The 17,202-nt window shown below is 32.7% G+C and overlaps 2 protein-coding genes and 1 pseudogene across 2 annotated transcripts; 2 read left to right on the top strand and 1 right to left on the bottom strand.

Annotated features, from left to right (window-relative positions):
• LOC124888082 overlaps positions 1-17,202 on the bottom strand; it is a 141,479-nt pseudogene that overhangs the window by 73,692 nt on the left and 50,585 nt on the right.
• Positions 6,169-7,171, top strand: LOC124888108 (cytochrome P450 CYP72A219-like). The gene is made up of 2 exons (XM_047398437.1): positions 6,169-6,540; positions 6,706-7,171. Exons 1-2 carry the CDS (start codon positions 6,187-6,189, stop codon positions 6,955-6,957), a joined length of 606 nt encoding a protein of 201 aa, XP_047254393.1. The 5' UTR covers positions 6,169-6,186; the 3' UTR covers positions 6,958-7,171.
• LOC107844941 lies at positions 15,732-16,917 on the top strand. Its single transcript, XM_016689262.2, has 2 exons — positions 15,732-16,141; positions 16,719-16,917. The coding sequence occupies exons 1-2, from the start codon at positions 15,889-15,891 to the stop codon at positions 16,796-16,798; spliced, it is 333 nt and encodes a 110-aa protein (XP_016544748.1). The 5' UTR covers positions 15,732-15,888; the 3' UTR covers positions 16,799-16,917.

Here is a 17,202-nt window from a genome sequence, read left to right as displayed (position 1 = left end):
CCAAGTCATCATCATCATCATCAAAAGCAAACTGCACAGCTTTGCGTTCGGGTCTTATTCTAGCATGGCGATCTCTGTTGACATTCCTGTTCACAGGTGCAGCCAAATCCTCTGCACGCCTTGGATTTAATAGCTCATCATCACCCAGGTCTTCATCATCCGGATTAGGTACCCGACCTGGGTTATCAGCATTCTGCTGATTTACTTGCGCAACTGCCAAAGTAGCTAATCTAGCCTGCTCCTGTTGAGCAGCTATCCTTTCTGGGTCTCGTTACGCATCCATTCTGCCAATGAGATGTGGTTCAGGATTTATAGGTAATAATGGTTGACGCGATCTCTGCGTATGTGGCATGCAATCCACTCAACCTGAGCAAAACAAAAACTACAAACAAAAAGTAAAATTTTGGGAATCTTTGACCAAAAGGTCGATTAACAAACACAACTTTAGTTGACAATCATACTCCCCGGCAATGGTACCAAAATTTGATACGCCCAAATTACACCTCTCTTACGAGAGAGTAAGCGGTCGCTGTCAAATATAGAACCCAACTAGGTTGGGTGTCAAATTCCACAGGAAATACTATGTTACTAAGTATTGTAGTTGTTACTGGACTGTTGGTCAGAGGTTCCTAAATAGGGGGTTTTGGTTTTGATCTGAAGTGATAGTTACAATATAACAATGAAGCAATATGTGTATTAATATTTGATTACAGAGAATGACAGGTTAGGGTTATGTCCACCTTGTAGCTTTTACTTCTCTATTAACTATGAGTATTAAGAATTTATACATGCATGCACTTATAGAGAGATGTATTCAAATTCTAAATCCAAGTGTTTATCAACCATCAAGGATTAATTCACTTTAGTTCTCTCGAATCCAAAGTGTACAACCTATCATACGAACTCTCCAAATCATCAATCCTATTAAGGCATTAACGTGTAAAATAGAGGTTGGAAACCCTATTTTCTTGTCACTACTCTCTTTTTCAAACATTAACTTTTCTATCGAACAAGTTATTGCTATAATGGCACATTCCCTATGTTTGCAACCACGAGAATTCAATTATAACGAAGAGAGTAATGATATAAGTGGATCAACACATCATAAATTCAAAAACCCATAACAATAGAGAGTATACTATAAGGTTTCCATAACCCTAACAAATAAGCTTAGCTACTCATGAACCAAAAGAAAATAACCATAAGAATTTTCATCATACCCAAGATTAGAGGATGATCTTAGTGTCCACAAAATAGAGAAAGCAAGAGGAGAAAACACTTTTTACTCTCACCCTTAGCTAAGCCGCATTTTCTTGTTTCAAAATAATACGATACCCATAAAAATTCAGCCATAAGACTTTTAATAACATCCTTCTCTAATAAATTGCTACTGAGTCCCATCTATCACATTCAGTCCAAAAGCTGCTTTCCCTTTTTGTGAAGTTTCCTCTGCTATCCACAGGTCCCCAAAGTGTCGTAATCTTCCTCATTAGTACCTGAAAAGCATGCTAATCACATAGGTCAACTCACTTAACTAAAAATAGACTAAAAGTGCAAGAATTATGTATTTTATCCTCAAAACATAGCTAAAACATAAGTAAGTTATGGTGCTTAGACGTATAAATACGCCCAACATCATGGACCGTCTGATTTGAGTTTGTACCGATATAAAACAAAGAATCTTCTTTTTTACTTCTGTGGGTATGTCGGTATTCATTAATAATTCTTTCTATGTTGTTAGTTGTCATTCTTAGGACTTCTTTAGTTTTATATATGCTTCACTATTTCTGAGTTCTAACTGAGAATTCTCAAACATTTATGATTTTATCAAGTTCGACTTGTTTATCTAATTCAAATCTATATCTACTCTTTTCACATTGTTATGAATGATTGTTTCTCCCAATCATTGTACGCCTTCATTTGCTTACCTCTCTTGATTTTTTTCGTCCACCAACATCATCATCTTCAATGAAGCCTTGTTTTTCTTGTCTTGGTGATATCTCTGACAGTTCACATCCTTGTTTTGAATGTTTTCTCTCTGTCACTCTCTCTCTCATGACCTTGCCTGATTCGTAGAATTTTACTGCTCCATTTTATTGAAATTTCCCTTTTCTTTTGATCTTGTAAAGAATTTTTAGATTAGCTAGGCATCAAACTAATATTTTGGTACTTCTTTACTATTTTTATCTCAATTAGCACGATGATTTTCTCTGTTGATCTACCTGGTGATGAAATAACATACATATCTTGTCAAGACTTCCTACCGAAGATCTCATGCAATTCGGGTCTATTTGCAAATCTTGGTGTAATTCATTATAGATCCTCATTTTATTAACATGCATATGAATTAATGTTCATTATATTAGGAAAGTTATTTGATCAGTAAAAAAATATCTTATTTATCATGAAAAATGAGTGTTGCACTTTGTACTCTGATGAGACATTTGTCGCGTACAAGAAATTTGAAGTTCCTTAGTGGGAATCATCAACTCAAAGATTTGAAGTCTTTGGTTGTTGCAATGATGGTCTCTTTCTTATTTACCCTCTAACTCCTCGATTTGGCTGCAAAATATATCTTCGGAACCCAACCACAAAATTGATCAAGAATCTTAGTAGTTTCCCGCGTAACTTCCTGTTGTTCCCAATCACCTAGTATTTGGGTTTGACTGCTTACCTCAATGGGATGAATATAAGGTGGTCAGAATTTTGTATTGCGAGGAGATGAATCTAACAGGCCCCTAAAACTTTTGCATGTTGTTAAATTTACTCGTTAAAAACAGATTCTTGAACAAATATAGAAATTGGACTTCCATACTTTATTACCAGCATTATAACAAAAGCATTTCTAGATGAATCTGCATATCAGTTTGGACGAATAACTAATGAAACTGAATATGATAACTTTATTGTATCTTTCAATATATCTGACCACGTTTTTGAAGAAATAAAGTTGCCAAAGTCTTGCCTCGTTGATGGTGCCTTAACTAGATCATTAGCAGTCTTTTGTGATTCACTTTAACTACTCGTCATGTCCCAAAATCACTTTAACTAGAGTGGTGACATATATGGAAGATGTGAAAGGTGGTTCCATTTTTTTTTTTTTTTTTTGGTTCCATCAGTTTAAAATTAATTGCTCATTCAAAATCTGTTAGCAAGAAAAAGCCCATCATGAATGATTAATACTCCATAATTGATTTCTCTAATTCAAAAATTATAAAAGCTTAATAAAGATTTGAAGCTTAATTAAGAAGGAAAGAGGAGAACCTACATTTGGATTAGATGAAGAAGTCGAATAATTTTCTTTTGATTAAGGCAATCTGGGGTTTTTAGATAATTTCGATAGAATCTATGTATTGGGATATTTTATTTTATTTTCTTACCTTTTTAAATGTGATGTTGATTTTAAATATATTTTTATGTTTTTGGTTTTCTATCTGGTTTCCGGTACCCACATTGGAGTCCGACTAATCTGGATTCGCACCGCGTAGGGCTTCCTTCGAGGGGAAGCGCTACCAAGCATTTTTTCATACTCAGAGCTTGAACCCGAGTTTTCTGGTTAAGGGAGGATCAGCCCCATCCGCTGCACTACATCTTTTGGAATATTTTAATTATAGTCAGAAGTTTTTTATATAATTGATATATTTTAAAAAAGATTCATGACTATTACAATGAAGCGTTGTTATACATGTAAATGATATTTGATGTTTATATTTTATTAAATTATTATAAGAAAAAAAAAGCTTAAAAATACACTTGAATTATCTAGTTTTTTGAGTTTCATATGTGAATTATTGAGAGTGTGAGTTCCACATATGAACGATTGAAAGTGTGAGTTTCCTACCTGAACGATGACCCAATAATTAGGGAAACACATCTAGATGTTCAATTCTGATTTTGTCCACTAGCACTTTAAGGAGCGTTCAATCAAAAAATCTTCGTCCATATATGACGATTCTATTAGCTGACAAATAATTTTTATTTTATTTATTTTATATTTTTTGATTGATTTCTTTAAATCCTATTTTTTTTTCATTTCAAGCTGAAGATATCGACACCACAACTGAGATAAGACCACAGCTGATAAGATGGAAAAGAAGTTGTTAGATGACACAATTTCTTATACTTTTTTATGTTATTAACGAAAATAAAATAGTTAGTAAATTTAAAAACTCAAGTAGTTTTCATATTTCATTAATTAAATTAAAATTTGAAAAGAATCCATCTACAAGTAAAGCACACCTAATGCTCGTTGGTTTTACTATAAAATATTTTGACATAATACATAAGCATTGTCCTTTAACTTGGCATCAACTGACATCTATGACTTGAACTTTGGATATGTACAAATATTTAAATACTAATCTATTTTAAATTAATTCAAGGTTCATTAAAGACTAAAATTTTCAAGGTTCAAATTGTTTTAATTTAAGGTTCAAATTATTTGAGTTCAAGGTTCAACTAAGTCAAGGTTCAAATTGTTTGAATTCAAGCCATCAAGGGTTCAAATATGTGGCATTAAATTTTGAATTTCTAGTTCCCTTATTGCCTTTGCTTCAAATATCTGCATTAGTAAAATATATTTTTCTTTAGAAGATTTAGTTGGTGTGGACAAGTCAAATAATCTATCTTCACCTTTAGTCACGGACTAAGTTATTTCAGAATTATAATTTTGTGTTATATATATAATATTTGGACTAATTTATTCTACACGAGAGATGGGATAAAATAATATCAAGTTGGATATGATAAAGTAGAATATTCATGATTAAATTCACTTTATTTGGTTGAAAGTATAAATTAATCCGAAACTTAATTATGCGATCTCTCACCTTATCTCACAAACGAAAAGACCCCTTAAGAATTTAGTTAATTAATTAATTTAAATATCAGTTTCTTCTCATCATAAGATAAAAGGTAGATAGAAATTTTTCTGTTTTAGCCTTGAGTGACATAGAACCTCATACATGTTTCTGGTGGGAGGTAACAGGTATTTTGTTAAATTAATTGAGGTTCACGAAAACTTGCTAGAACACCACGATCATAAAAGAAAGATATATAGAATATACCAACATGATCGTTGTTAGGGATATAGTGGATCTGCCATAGATTCAATCTCATATATGATGATTAGAACATATCTTATAAATGTTATTTGATATAAATATCAATATTCTTTTTCATAGTTATATCAAGTTATTTGATTAATATGATAAGGTCTTTGACTAAGTTTTGAAACTTGACATCATGATGGAGATCATGACAATGAGAGAGTCATGTTTCTTTGTAGAATTAATTATTAGGATATTAGTGATTTGGCCTGGTCAGCCTTGGTCAAACCTCAAAGGCTAAGGGCTAACCTCGGGTCGGACTTATATACCCCAGTTTTAAATGGGCTAGAAAAAGGTCTAACTTGGGTCGGGCTTATAAGCCCCAGTTTTAAATGGGCTTGATGAAAATTTTTAACATAACCCTATTCTAGCGAGTTCGGTTAGGGAACGTTCATGGCCAAATCCATTTTAACGGCTTTAATTGAATACTTATTAATGTGCAGTATATGATACCTGCATTCAAATTGACAATTAGTGACATTTTGAACTAATGGTAAAAAGTTATCTCGAAAGAAGGATCGGAGATAGATGTGTGACCATATCTTCAAACTTTGACAAGTGGTGCAATTTCAAGAACTGCTTTTGGCAGTAATTATGAAGGAAGAAAGATTTTTGAACTTCAAAAAGAATTGATTAAAATAATTTTAAAAATGTCACGTCCAATATACATCTCAGGATGGAGGTAAAATTTATTTCCTTATATATGAATTCTATAATAAATCTGTGTGTGGTAACCTAAGTCTTATTTCTTCTGGTCAGCTCGTAATAGCCTAAAACAATATATATATGCCAGTCTACAAGAAGCTCTAACACGTGATACTGGGATGGATAACCTCGGGAAGTTTTCATGTTGCACCCCTCATTTGAAAATACAATATTATATGACGTAGCTGAATCTCAGAGACAATCTTTATGTTATCATTTTTCCATTCGTTCATTGGAAAGACTTCAACTATCTTCCAAAAGTGTGCATGCATGTTATGTGTCTCAAAGTCTAACACGTTTTTTATATATTAATTTTTCTAACAGTAGTATTATCATGGATTATAGGTTTTTGCCAACTTAAAAGAACAAAAGGATGATGCAAATCGTTAATGAATTAAGAGCACTTATAGTAGGAATTATCAATAAAAGAATGAGGATGGTTGAGGTTGGAGAAACACATGATGACTTATTAAGTATACTATTGACATCCAATTTACAAGAAATTCAACAACATGGACATAAGAAATTTGGTATGAGTATTGATGAGGTGATTGCAGAGTGTAAACTATTCTATTTTGCTGGGCAAGAGACTACTTCAACTTTACTTGTATGGACAATGATTTTATTGTGCAAATATCCTATTTGGCAAGAAAGAGCTAGAGAAGAAGTTCTACAAGTGTTTGGAAGTGATGAACTTGATTATGGCAAGTTGAATCAACTAAAAGTAGTAAGTATTGCCTATATGCTCAATTATTTTGAACTTTTTTGTTATTACGATAGCATTTGGATCCGTTTGCACATACTTTGACCGGATATTTAATAAATATACATAAGGGGAACTAACTTGTGTATGCTTTCATGCAATATTAACTTGTGATCTATTATTCTATAGGTGACTATGATCTTTAATGAGGTCTTAAGGTTGTACCCATCAGCATATGTGATTAATCGAATGGTTAACACAGAAAAGAAGTTAGGGAATTTGTGCTTACCTTCTGGGGTGCAACTCATATTACCAACAATTTTGTTGCATCATGATACTGAAATATGGGGAGATGATGCAATGGAGTTTAATCCAGAGAGATTTAGTGAAGGAATATCAAAAGCAACAAAAGGACAAGTTGTGTTTTTTCCATTTAGTTAGGGTCCAAGAATATGCATTGGCCAAGACTTTGCTATGTTAGAGGCAAAAATGGGAATGGCCATGTTTCTCAAACACTATGCATTTGAACTTTCTCCATCTTACGCTCATGCTCCTCATCCACTATTGCTTCAACCTCAATATGATGATCAATTAATCATGTACAAGTTGTAGAAGTAGTCATGTATTGTTTTTTGAGGCATGCTATGTTTATTGTCCTACACCGATGAATGATGTGATGGGGGATTTTTTTCATTAATGTTGGCCCAGCCGAGGCTCTGTAACTAGGAGTTCCATTTGGATTGCCATAGTCGCTATTTATAAGTGAATTCGTGTATTGTTTTGTAAGAGTAGTCCGAGTACTTTTTCACAAGAATTAGTCTACTTTATGTTTATGATTTTGTCCCTTAAAGTTGTTTATTATCCTTTGCATTTGGTTATTCTCTTTTTCCCTTTTACATTAACAATATGATGGGAAGAGCTTAGTTTTGATTCATGTTTTTCTTTTCAGTCATATGTTTTAACTATCATTATTTACCTCTTGTTACTAGTTATAATTTGAATAAGTCTCTAATGTTTGGAGCATATTTAGGAATAGTTAGCAGATAGTTGACTTCAGTTAGTAGTTGTATATTGTGCAGATAGTGGCCTACACTTTGGATATAGTTAGTTGTATATTATCTACTTAAAATCTTGTTGTCAGATTTAATAGAATCATCCTTTTGATCTCCTTAATCTTTCTCATCTATGGCTCCAATTATTGATGCTACTGATGCCAGCGGTTATGCAGTTTCTACTGCCACTCATGTGGTATAATTTAATCCTGTTGCTCAGTTACCTATTAAAACATGAAAAGCATAACTTGTGATGCTACTAAATGGGCATCAACTCATGGTACATCTTGATAGAACCACAATTGCTCCATCACCTACTATTACCCAAAATGATCTTACTGTACCAAATCTCATTTATCAGATCTGGTTCTCTCAGGCATCGATAGATCCTACAATTTCTCCAACTGTTGCAGCAACACCATCTGCTCCTTCATGGTCTTTGGAATCTGCCTTGTGCATTGACTACCACACAGATTGACAACTAAAAAGAATCAAGACACCTTTTGATCTGACTCTTCTGAATTACTCAGTAGTTTCATTGCGCTTCCTGTGTGTCTCTCTTGAATTCTATGCACTTTCATTTGGAATTCAACAATAAGTGTGGAATACAGGACCAACAGTGGCAAATGAAAGTGCATGGAAATTCAAGAGACACACAACAAGGTCAATGAAGTAATGAAGCCACCAAGTAATTCAGTAGAGAGTCAAATTACCCAACTTATAGTAATTGACCACTAAAGTCACTCAAATTTGTTTTGTTCTTCAAGTGTCATTCAACTTTACCTAGTTAATTTTCATGGTCATTCAACTTTGCCTTATTAGATTTCATGAACATTTTAGTCAGAAATATAATTTTTGGTACATATTTAATGACGTAACATCTGCAAAGTTTTAGAAAAGTTATTTAAAAAATTAAAATCAATATTTAATTAAGACCCAGCGCATCCTCAAACCGACCTTCTTAAAATGGATTGACTAAAAGGGCAACCCGGTGCACTAAAACTTCCGTTATGCGCAGAGTTCGAAAAATGGCCCTACTATAAGGATATGATGGTTAAATGTTATTAAGGGCATCGCCAAGCACAGTTGGAGCGTGGATTGAAAGCCCAAATATAATAGAACTGACTTTGATATCATGTAACAATGTGATACCTGAGCCTAACTCAAATCCCATGCTGCACAAACCACATGACATTTGATCGTGATCTCTTCAAGGAGTTGAATACTTCTATAATTTTCAAAGTACAAGTTGGTAACGGAGACTATATTCCTACTGAAGGCAAAGGTACTGTGGAAATGAAAAGCTCCCAAGTAAAACACTAATCAAAGACGTGTTTTTTGTACCTAATATTAATCATAGTCTCTTTAAAATGGTTTCAAACTTCACTTTGAAACCAATTATTGTCAAATGAAGGATGAAGATGGCAGAAATTTAGTTGGAGCTCTTTTTATTGTAGGGTTCCTTGTTCGAGGATTTTGATTTTCAGATTTCTTTATTATCGATGAAAACAAGTTTTATTGAGGTCCATTTCTTTAACCCGTTCTCTCTTCTTTATCTTAATTTGTTGAATTGGCTATGTTTAAGATTGGATGATTCAGTGGATATTTGATGTCATTCATATGAAATTCATATGATAATCATGCTTTAATTTCCATTATATCTATGTTGTTGATATTGGATTCCGAGTTGAAAATTTGAATTGATAATCGAAGCATGTGTTGCTTGAAAAGGGAATGTTGGGTTGGATGGTCGAAATTAATTAAAAAAATATTGTTTAATCTTGATTTCTTATCATTGGTTATTTTGGAGATAATATGAATGCTAAATGTGATAGTATCATGATTAGGCCGTCGAATGAATAGGCAAAAGTTTTGGATCGGATAGGCAAATTTAGAACTTGTGTTTTGGTTGAATGTTAGAATGTGCGTGTGAATGTTTCTTTCTAGTTTATCGTATTTAATTTAAATGTATTCATTTAGCTGGGGAATGCCCCGACGAATTATGTTGGCGGAAGACGTTCGTGATAAAGGCCCAAGGCATCGGGTAAAGCATTGGAGCATAGTTTAGGATTAGTCTAGAATAGAGTTTTCATTTTCGTATTTCTAATTTTTGGGACTGTATAATTGAACTTGACACTAAATTTTTGATTGTTTTGTTTTGTTTGCTTAATTGATTGTTTTGATGAGTTTTTGTGTGATTTATACATTCATTGTGTCAAATTAGCTGATATACTTCGGCAAGCGACCGTAGTCGAACCACGAGATCGAGGGGTGCCTTCGATCAACAGAATTTCTTAACCGAAATCTCTGTTCGCAGATCAGTTTTTGAGTCAAAACTGTTTTGAAAAAAGATTTTCAAAGGTGACTTGGCACACCCGATTTATGCCAAGTGACGACTCTGAGTTTTGAATATAAAAGTTCTTTTCAAAAGAAAATTTTTATTTTTTTTTGTCACTTTAATAATAAAAACTCTTTCGAAACTTAGAATTCATCTTTTGAGGGTTAAAAAAAAAAAGGTATGACAACAAGTCCCCCGACTTTATGGAGTTTCCTTAAGGAATAATTTTCCTCACTGTACCCGAGGTTATGGAATTTTCCTCCCAAGATAAAATAGTTTTCAATCCAACAATAGCGGTACCTCAAATTATTGGATTCGTCGAACTCACTCAACGACTAATGATCACACTGAGTTTCTGTATAGAAGAAGAGTGTTTTTGCTGTCAAAAATCATGTTTATACCTGAGGAATATGTCAGGTATTTATAGCCTTTAATGTGCTCCTTTAGAAAGGCAGCATTGGTTCTGGAAAATACACCTTTTCAGTACAGTCACGTCACCTACGCTCAGTCTGTGCTGGAATTGCGTCTAAGCTGCCGCCACAGGTGACTCTATGCAGATTCCAGTAGCTTCTGCACTACATTTGTGTTACATCTGCGCCTGCAGGTCACAAGATTTTGTACACCTAGATAATATAGTCATATGCACAACCAACTTTTTACTGTTTATGGTTCTCACGGTTTTGTTCTTTTCAGTCTCAACACGTCCTAATTTCATGCGAGTTTAGAGAATAGACCTTTATTAACATTCTTCTTGAAACGGCTTCCATTTTGCCCTCACATAGGTGATTTCTAAACGTTCAATCCCATAGATTAAACTATTTGGTTAAATCTGTCAAATTTAGATAATCATTAAAAGACTTCATACCATAAGTCTTATCTTTATTTACTAAACATTGTCTACATCATGAAAATGGATTGGGTATATTGACAATGTTGAACCTATCAGACACAACTTTGTTTGATCTCCTTGAACCTAGTTTCTATACACATCGTATATATAATTTTTTATACAATAACTATATAATGCATAAATATCTTATATAGATACATTCTATACAACAATTATACAACTATATTTTTTTAATTAAAAAACATAACTTTTTGCCAAAAAATTATAGCAAAAAAAGGGAACATTTTAATTAAAAATAAAAGGGTTGAATGGCCCAAAAATGCCAAAAGGGGCTAAATGATAATTGAGTGGAAAATATTTGGAGCGAGTGGAAAATTAGAGTCTATTTGGTATGAAGGAAAAGATTTTTCAAGGAAAATAGTTTTCTACAAAATGTTTTCATGGAAAATAAGTTATTTTCTTATGATTGATCGGTGAGTGAAAAATATTTTCTAGTATTTGGTTGGTGAATGAAACAAAATTTTTCAGAAAATACATTTTAGTGTTTAGTTAAACAATAGAAAATATTTTTTAGAAAAATAATTTTTGATCCCAAAAAATATTTTTCTTAGGGTGTGTTCGGTATGGAGAAGGAAAATATGTCATTCCTTGTGTTCACTACACAAGTAGAAAATTATTTTCTAAAAATATTAGTATATATTTAACAAAAAATAATGAGAATGGTTAGGATAAGAAGGGTGAGATAAGAAAAAGATTTTCAATTTAAAAAAAATAAAAATTTTAAAATATTAATTTTTTTTTTCTGGTGGGAAGGGGATTGGTAGGTTTATGTGTGTCGGGCGGTGGGGGTGTTTAGAACAGTTGGTAGGAGTAAGGTAAGAAAAAAATTTAAATTATTTTAAAAAATAAATTAAAAAATTACTTTTTTAGAGGAGTTAGGGTGGGGTAAGAAAAAAATAATTCAGTTTTATAAAAATATTTTTAATTATTTTATTTTATTTTTTTGTGTGGGGGGGTGTTCTAGGGGTGGGGTAAAATGAAGAATTTCTTTGGAGGGGAATGGGTGTGGGGGTCGGGACAGGGAATGAGCTAAAAAAAAAAAAAAATTTGAACAGGAGTGGTAGGAAATTGAATGTCGGGGTGGGAGTGATTTTGAGAGTTATATGGACATTTCTATTTGAGAGTGAGGTTGAAAGATAGTTTTGAAAAATATTTTTTTACTCTTCGAAGGAAAGTCATTTTTCTTAAATATGAGAAAAATAAATTGATTTAAAAAATATTTTTCAAAATATTTAAACTAATCAAACATGAAAAAATTAAAAAATATTTTTGAGAAAATATTTTCCTTCATACCAAACACACTCTTCATGGCATTACATTAAAATCACTATTTTTAGTGTAAATAATTTTCTAAAGTGGCCATGTGTGTCCTTTTCTCAATTTATTTTCTAAAAATGACAGTATTAGTAAGGACCACTACAAATTTATTTTCTATATATAGAACGATACCATACTACCACTATGGACCAACACAAATTTGTTTTCTATATATAGAATTATGATATATATAGAACGATACCATACTACCACTATGGACCAACACAAATTTGTTTTCTATATATAGAATTATATCATACAACCACTAAGGACAAATTCAAATTTGTTTTTTTATATATAGAATGTTAAGGACCACTACAAAATGGTAACACTAAAGACCAGTACCACTAAATACCAATACAGAATGATGCCAGTAAGGACCAAGACAAATTTATTTTCCACATGTTAGATTGTGTGGCATTTTAATATTAATAAAATGTATCTCTTTGCATTTTTCGTTGTCACTTTGTGCTCTCATTTACCCAAAGAAACTTCAGTGGCAGTGGTTCATTTACCCAATGTTGTCACTCTCATTCAGTCTTTCATGTGAGTTGTGAGGTGTGAGCTGGTAAGGTTTTGTCGAGAAACATATATTGACAGTTACAATTTGAAGATTCCACTTGAAAATCAAAGCATCCAATTATATTCTTAGTTTTCACTTTTTAAGATGTATTTTTTTTCATTTTATATCTAATTTGTGTCAAATTTAATGGGTGTCAGAGCACCAGATATTTGTACCTTCGTTAGCTCATGATTATAGCCTTTGAGTAATTGGGAGAGTAGTTACATTTTTTTATCTTAAAGTCTTTGTAACCACCATCTCTTTATTCATCTATATTCTGCCACTTTATGACTTGTAACTTTTGTAATCTCTAGGTCATTAATCTTTCCTTTTCATTACCCATCGTTCTTTCTTATTCACTACAAAAAAGACTTCCTCTCCTGTAAATAAAAGTGATTTTGCATTTTTTTCTAAGTACAAGAAAATATAGAGTGCATAAAAGTTAGACAAAAAGAAATTTTATTAGTTGAAAGGAGGTGTTATTTTTTTTGGAGTTTTGAACTCAACGCTTGTCCAGAATTTATTGAGTTGGAGCTTTGAACTCAACACTTGTTCAGAGTTTGTTGAGTTGTACTTTGTGATAATGTTGTTGTATCCTAGAGAAGACAAGTTAAGAAGATTATTACTGAAATGATGAAAATATTTGTTTCAGTGGACTTGAATATGTCTTTAAAGAAAATGAGATATTCGTAATTTAATAAAAAAAAAATTATTTTTAAAAATTTTCAATTATAATTATTATAATATTTCACTAACTCTGTTTGTAGAATGGTAAACCATACTACCACTATTGACCAATACACATTTATTTTCCACGGAGTGACACCACAAAATAGAAATACAAATGATACCACTAAGGACCAATACATACAATTTTTATTTTTTTTAGAGAATGATACCACTAAACACCAATACAAAATGGTCCCACTAAGGACCAGTACAAATTTGTTGGTGTATAGGCCCTTGTTTAAATTCAATACCAAATTTTATTTTTTACTTTTAATAATATGTGTTTCTATGGACAACATTTTCATACACTTTTCAAATATTTTGTACTTCTCAAAGATAAAATCACTAAAAAGTAAATGAGGGTAAAGTCATTTAAAATTCAGCAAGAATTAAATTTCTTGAATTAAATTTGTGAAGGTAAAAATCAGTGGACTTGAATACTTCCTCCGTTCGCTTTTACTTGTCACAAATTTTCTAATTAAATTTTTACTTTTACTTGTCATTTTTGACATATAAAAAAAGCCTTTTTTTTTTTATATTACTTTTAACATTAATTATTTTTTCTTCAAATTAATTTCAAGACACAATGTAAATATCATTTAATAGGATAATATGATAAAATAGTCATATTATTAATTATTTTTCTTAATAGGTATGTTATGTCAAATTGTGACAAGTAAAATTGAATGAAAAAAGAGTATATTTTAACAAGATTTCCATAGTTCAATCTGAATTATATATTATTGGAGTTAAGATAAGCTCAATTGGACAAATCAAAGTAGCCGGGTGAACTAACAAATGGGTGGAACAAGTTGTGCCAGCGGTCAGATTTTCATGCGCCAACTGTTGCCCCTAGTTATTGGGTCCATGAGAAAAGGGTGGTTGGGCCCTAAGAATGCTACATACTCATGCATTTTGAGATTTTGGCATAAAGTCGATGGTCTCGCAAGATGTGGAGTACAATCTTCAAATGTCACTTGTGCTCCTTCCTATTTCTCGAGTACACAGGGATGTCATCAATAAATACGATCAGGAAGGAGTCTAAATAAGATCTGAATATTCGGTTCATCAAGTCTATAAATGCTACTGAGATATTGATCAACAATATTGATATTATTATGTAGGAAAAACAAGAAAACATAATAGATATATCAATTTTAGTGATGAGATACAAAGTTGGTGGAGCCAAAATATATTGATATTATTAATAGGGAACATAAGAACAGGCAATAGATATGTCACGAGATACAAAGTTGGTGGAGCCAAAATTTTATTAAGGAATATCAAAATGTAAATAAGTAAATTTATGAACAAAATCAAGGGGTGCCTCTCTCTCTCTATATTACTATTTTACTTTTATTGTTTTACTGAACCCACACTATTTTCTAATTTGTGAGTATTATGAACCGTGCCAACCATGCTACTTACCTATACTACCAACCATCGAACTACAAAATAAAGGTTCTGAACTCGAACCAACCATACTACTAACCCAACTTCAACATTTCAATTATGGAGCTATCAAAATCATCATCCAACGCTCAAAATATCAAATATTAATTGAAGTCAACTATATGGCTTGTAAAGCATAAAAAAATTACATAACTCGCCCATGGCCTATTAGAAGTAGAAGGCGCTCTGGTGGGATCTTCATGGACAGAAAAAGATTAAATCATTTTCGATCACATTGAAAATTGCGCAAACCATCCCATACCCCAAAATTAACATGTAGCAGCTACGAGGAAGGGCTAAATGGTCAAAATGCACAAAAAGAAAGTTTTCACAAATCAGGTCACTATAACAAATTACCCGATAATCACACTGCCAGTCCCAACAAATCATAGATGACTTGGGACAGTTATAAAAAGACTCTATACACATAATAAGCACGAGAACACATATAATGGCGGGCTATTTTGTCATGGCGAGGGTATAAATAGGTTCGACTATTAAGGATGGCATGGATAAGCCATTTATGATAGTTCTATGATATATTTGAGTTTTTGTCTTAAATAAAACGAACCGACATTGGTCATTTTTTTTTTTTTGTAAAAACAAGTTTGCGATATTTTTTAACGAATAAGCTCGCTCAACTTTACACCTCTTTAGTTTTTGGCGCTAAAAAAACGACCGCACATGATTAGTATCATAAATTTTCTAAAAAATAAAAATAGGTAAAAGTTAAGCAATGTCGGTCGAATTTCACTTTTTTTTCAGTAATAATATATTATAAACTTAATATTTTTTTATATTTATCTCTAGATAATTAGTATGAATTTATGTAATGACCGATGAGAAAGGACTAAGGAGACTTGTCCACTCATCCACTAAGACTGAGGAGTAATATATGTTTCTTAGATCTATAAATAGTTCAGTCTGAGGACTTCATTTTATATCAATCAAAATAACAAGTATCATATTATATAACTCACTATAGTGCAAGTTAACTCTCCCTATTGTGGCAATGAAAGTTGTATTGGTGTTGGTCCTTGCAACGCTTTTGTTTACAGCGGACGCCTTTCCGTCCGACGCTGCTGAAAAATGTTTTCTCAATTGTAGTTCAACGTGCAAATATAAAAGTAAGATGCGGTGCGATGTTTACTGCTCTCTGAAGTGCGGCTTTCGACTTGACACTACTGATGAGGTTGAAACTCAAAAACACGTTTGTAATGTTGGCTGTTCCCTAGGACACTGTTACAAATTTCTCATCCAAAATGGTAACTACCACTCCTCGTTTTGCTATACTTTGTTTTTATTTTTTTTGTCCAATTTCTCGTCTCCGTACTAGAACTGTAATACTTGTCAAATTTAAATTATTAAAAAATAATTTATTCATTTCTATCTATTTTATCTTTGCTATAGAATACTATTGTTATTCAATGCAATTCTCAAATCATTAAATTTATTATATTTAAAGAGTGGTCTAGTAAAGTTACTTATTTTATTTATTGTTTCTTAACATGTGTGTTAAATCAACAGAAGACAGTATTTAACTATTAGAAGTTTAGGTAGCTATGTAAATACTACGATTAGTACGGAAAAAAAGTAATAAATCTCTATTGATTTGTGAAAGATGCACAAGTAAATTAAAATGTTTATTTTTTGTTTAAAGGTCAAATAAACTGAAATTGAGGGAGTAAAAAGTTTTTCTGTGTCCACAAGGTCTGGATCTATTTTTTCTAAGATAAATAGAACTTTCACACAATTAATATTAATTGTATCATTTATATATATATATATATATATATATTTAATCTTGCTTTACAGAATTATGCTTTTTGATTGATTTTGCAGATGACGAAAAGTATGAAAGTTGCATGACAAGCTGCAGTGCGAACTATTGCATTGGCAGTATTGCTCTAAAGAAAGCTTAAGAAGAAGCATTTAAGAATTAAGTAAAATTATTGCCACAAAAGTATGTGTCTATGACACTAAAAAAGTAATTTGTGGTTATAACTTTCTAAATTATGTAATTGTTATGTATTTTTCTTTCGCTCTCTCTCTCTCTCGCTCGCCCCGGTCCCCGACCCCGTCACCATCGCCGACCGTCGGCGCCGACCCGCCCCCCCCCCCGGTCCCCAGCGCCGCCCTCGCGCCGCTCTCTCGGCTCTCTCTCTCTCTCTCTCTCTCTCTCTCTCCCTACCCTCTCTCCCTCTCTCTCGTCCCGGTCCCCGGCCCCCGGCCCCTGTCGCCGTCGCCGACCTTCGGCGCCGACCCGACCCGACCGCCGACCTCGACCTCCAATCCCCGGCGCCGACCCCCGTTGCCGCTCCCCGCC

This window comes from Capsicum annuum, chromosome 10 (genome assembly GCF_002878395.1).
Source record: "Capsicum annuum cultivar UCD-10X-F1 chromosome 10, UCD10Xv1.1, whole genome shotgun sequence".
Classification (NCBI taxonomy): Eukaryota; Viridiplantae; Streptophyta; class Magnoliopsida; order Solanales; family Solanaceae; genus Capsicum; species Capsicum annuum.
The sequence above is the reverse complement of the archived record's forward strand: the minus strand, read 5'-3'. Positions and strand labels throughout refer to the sequence as shown.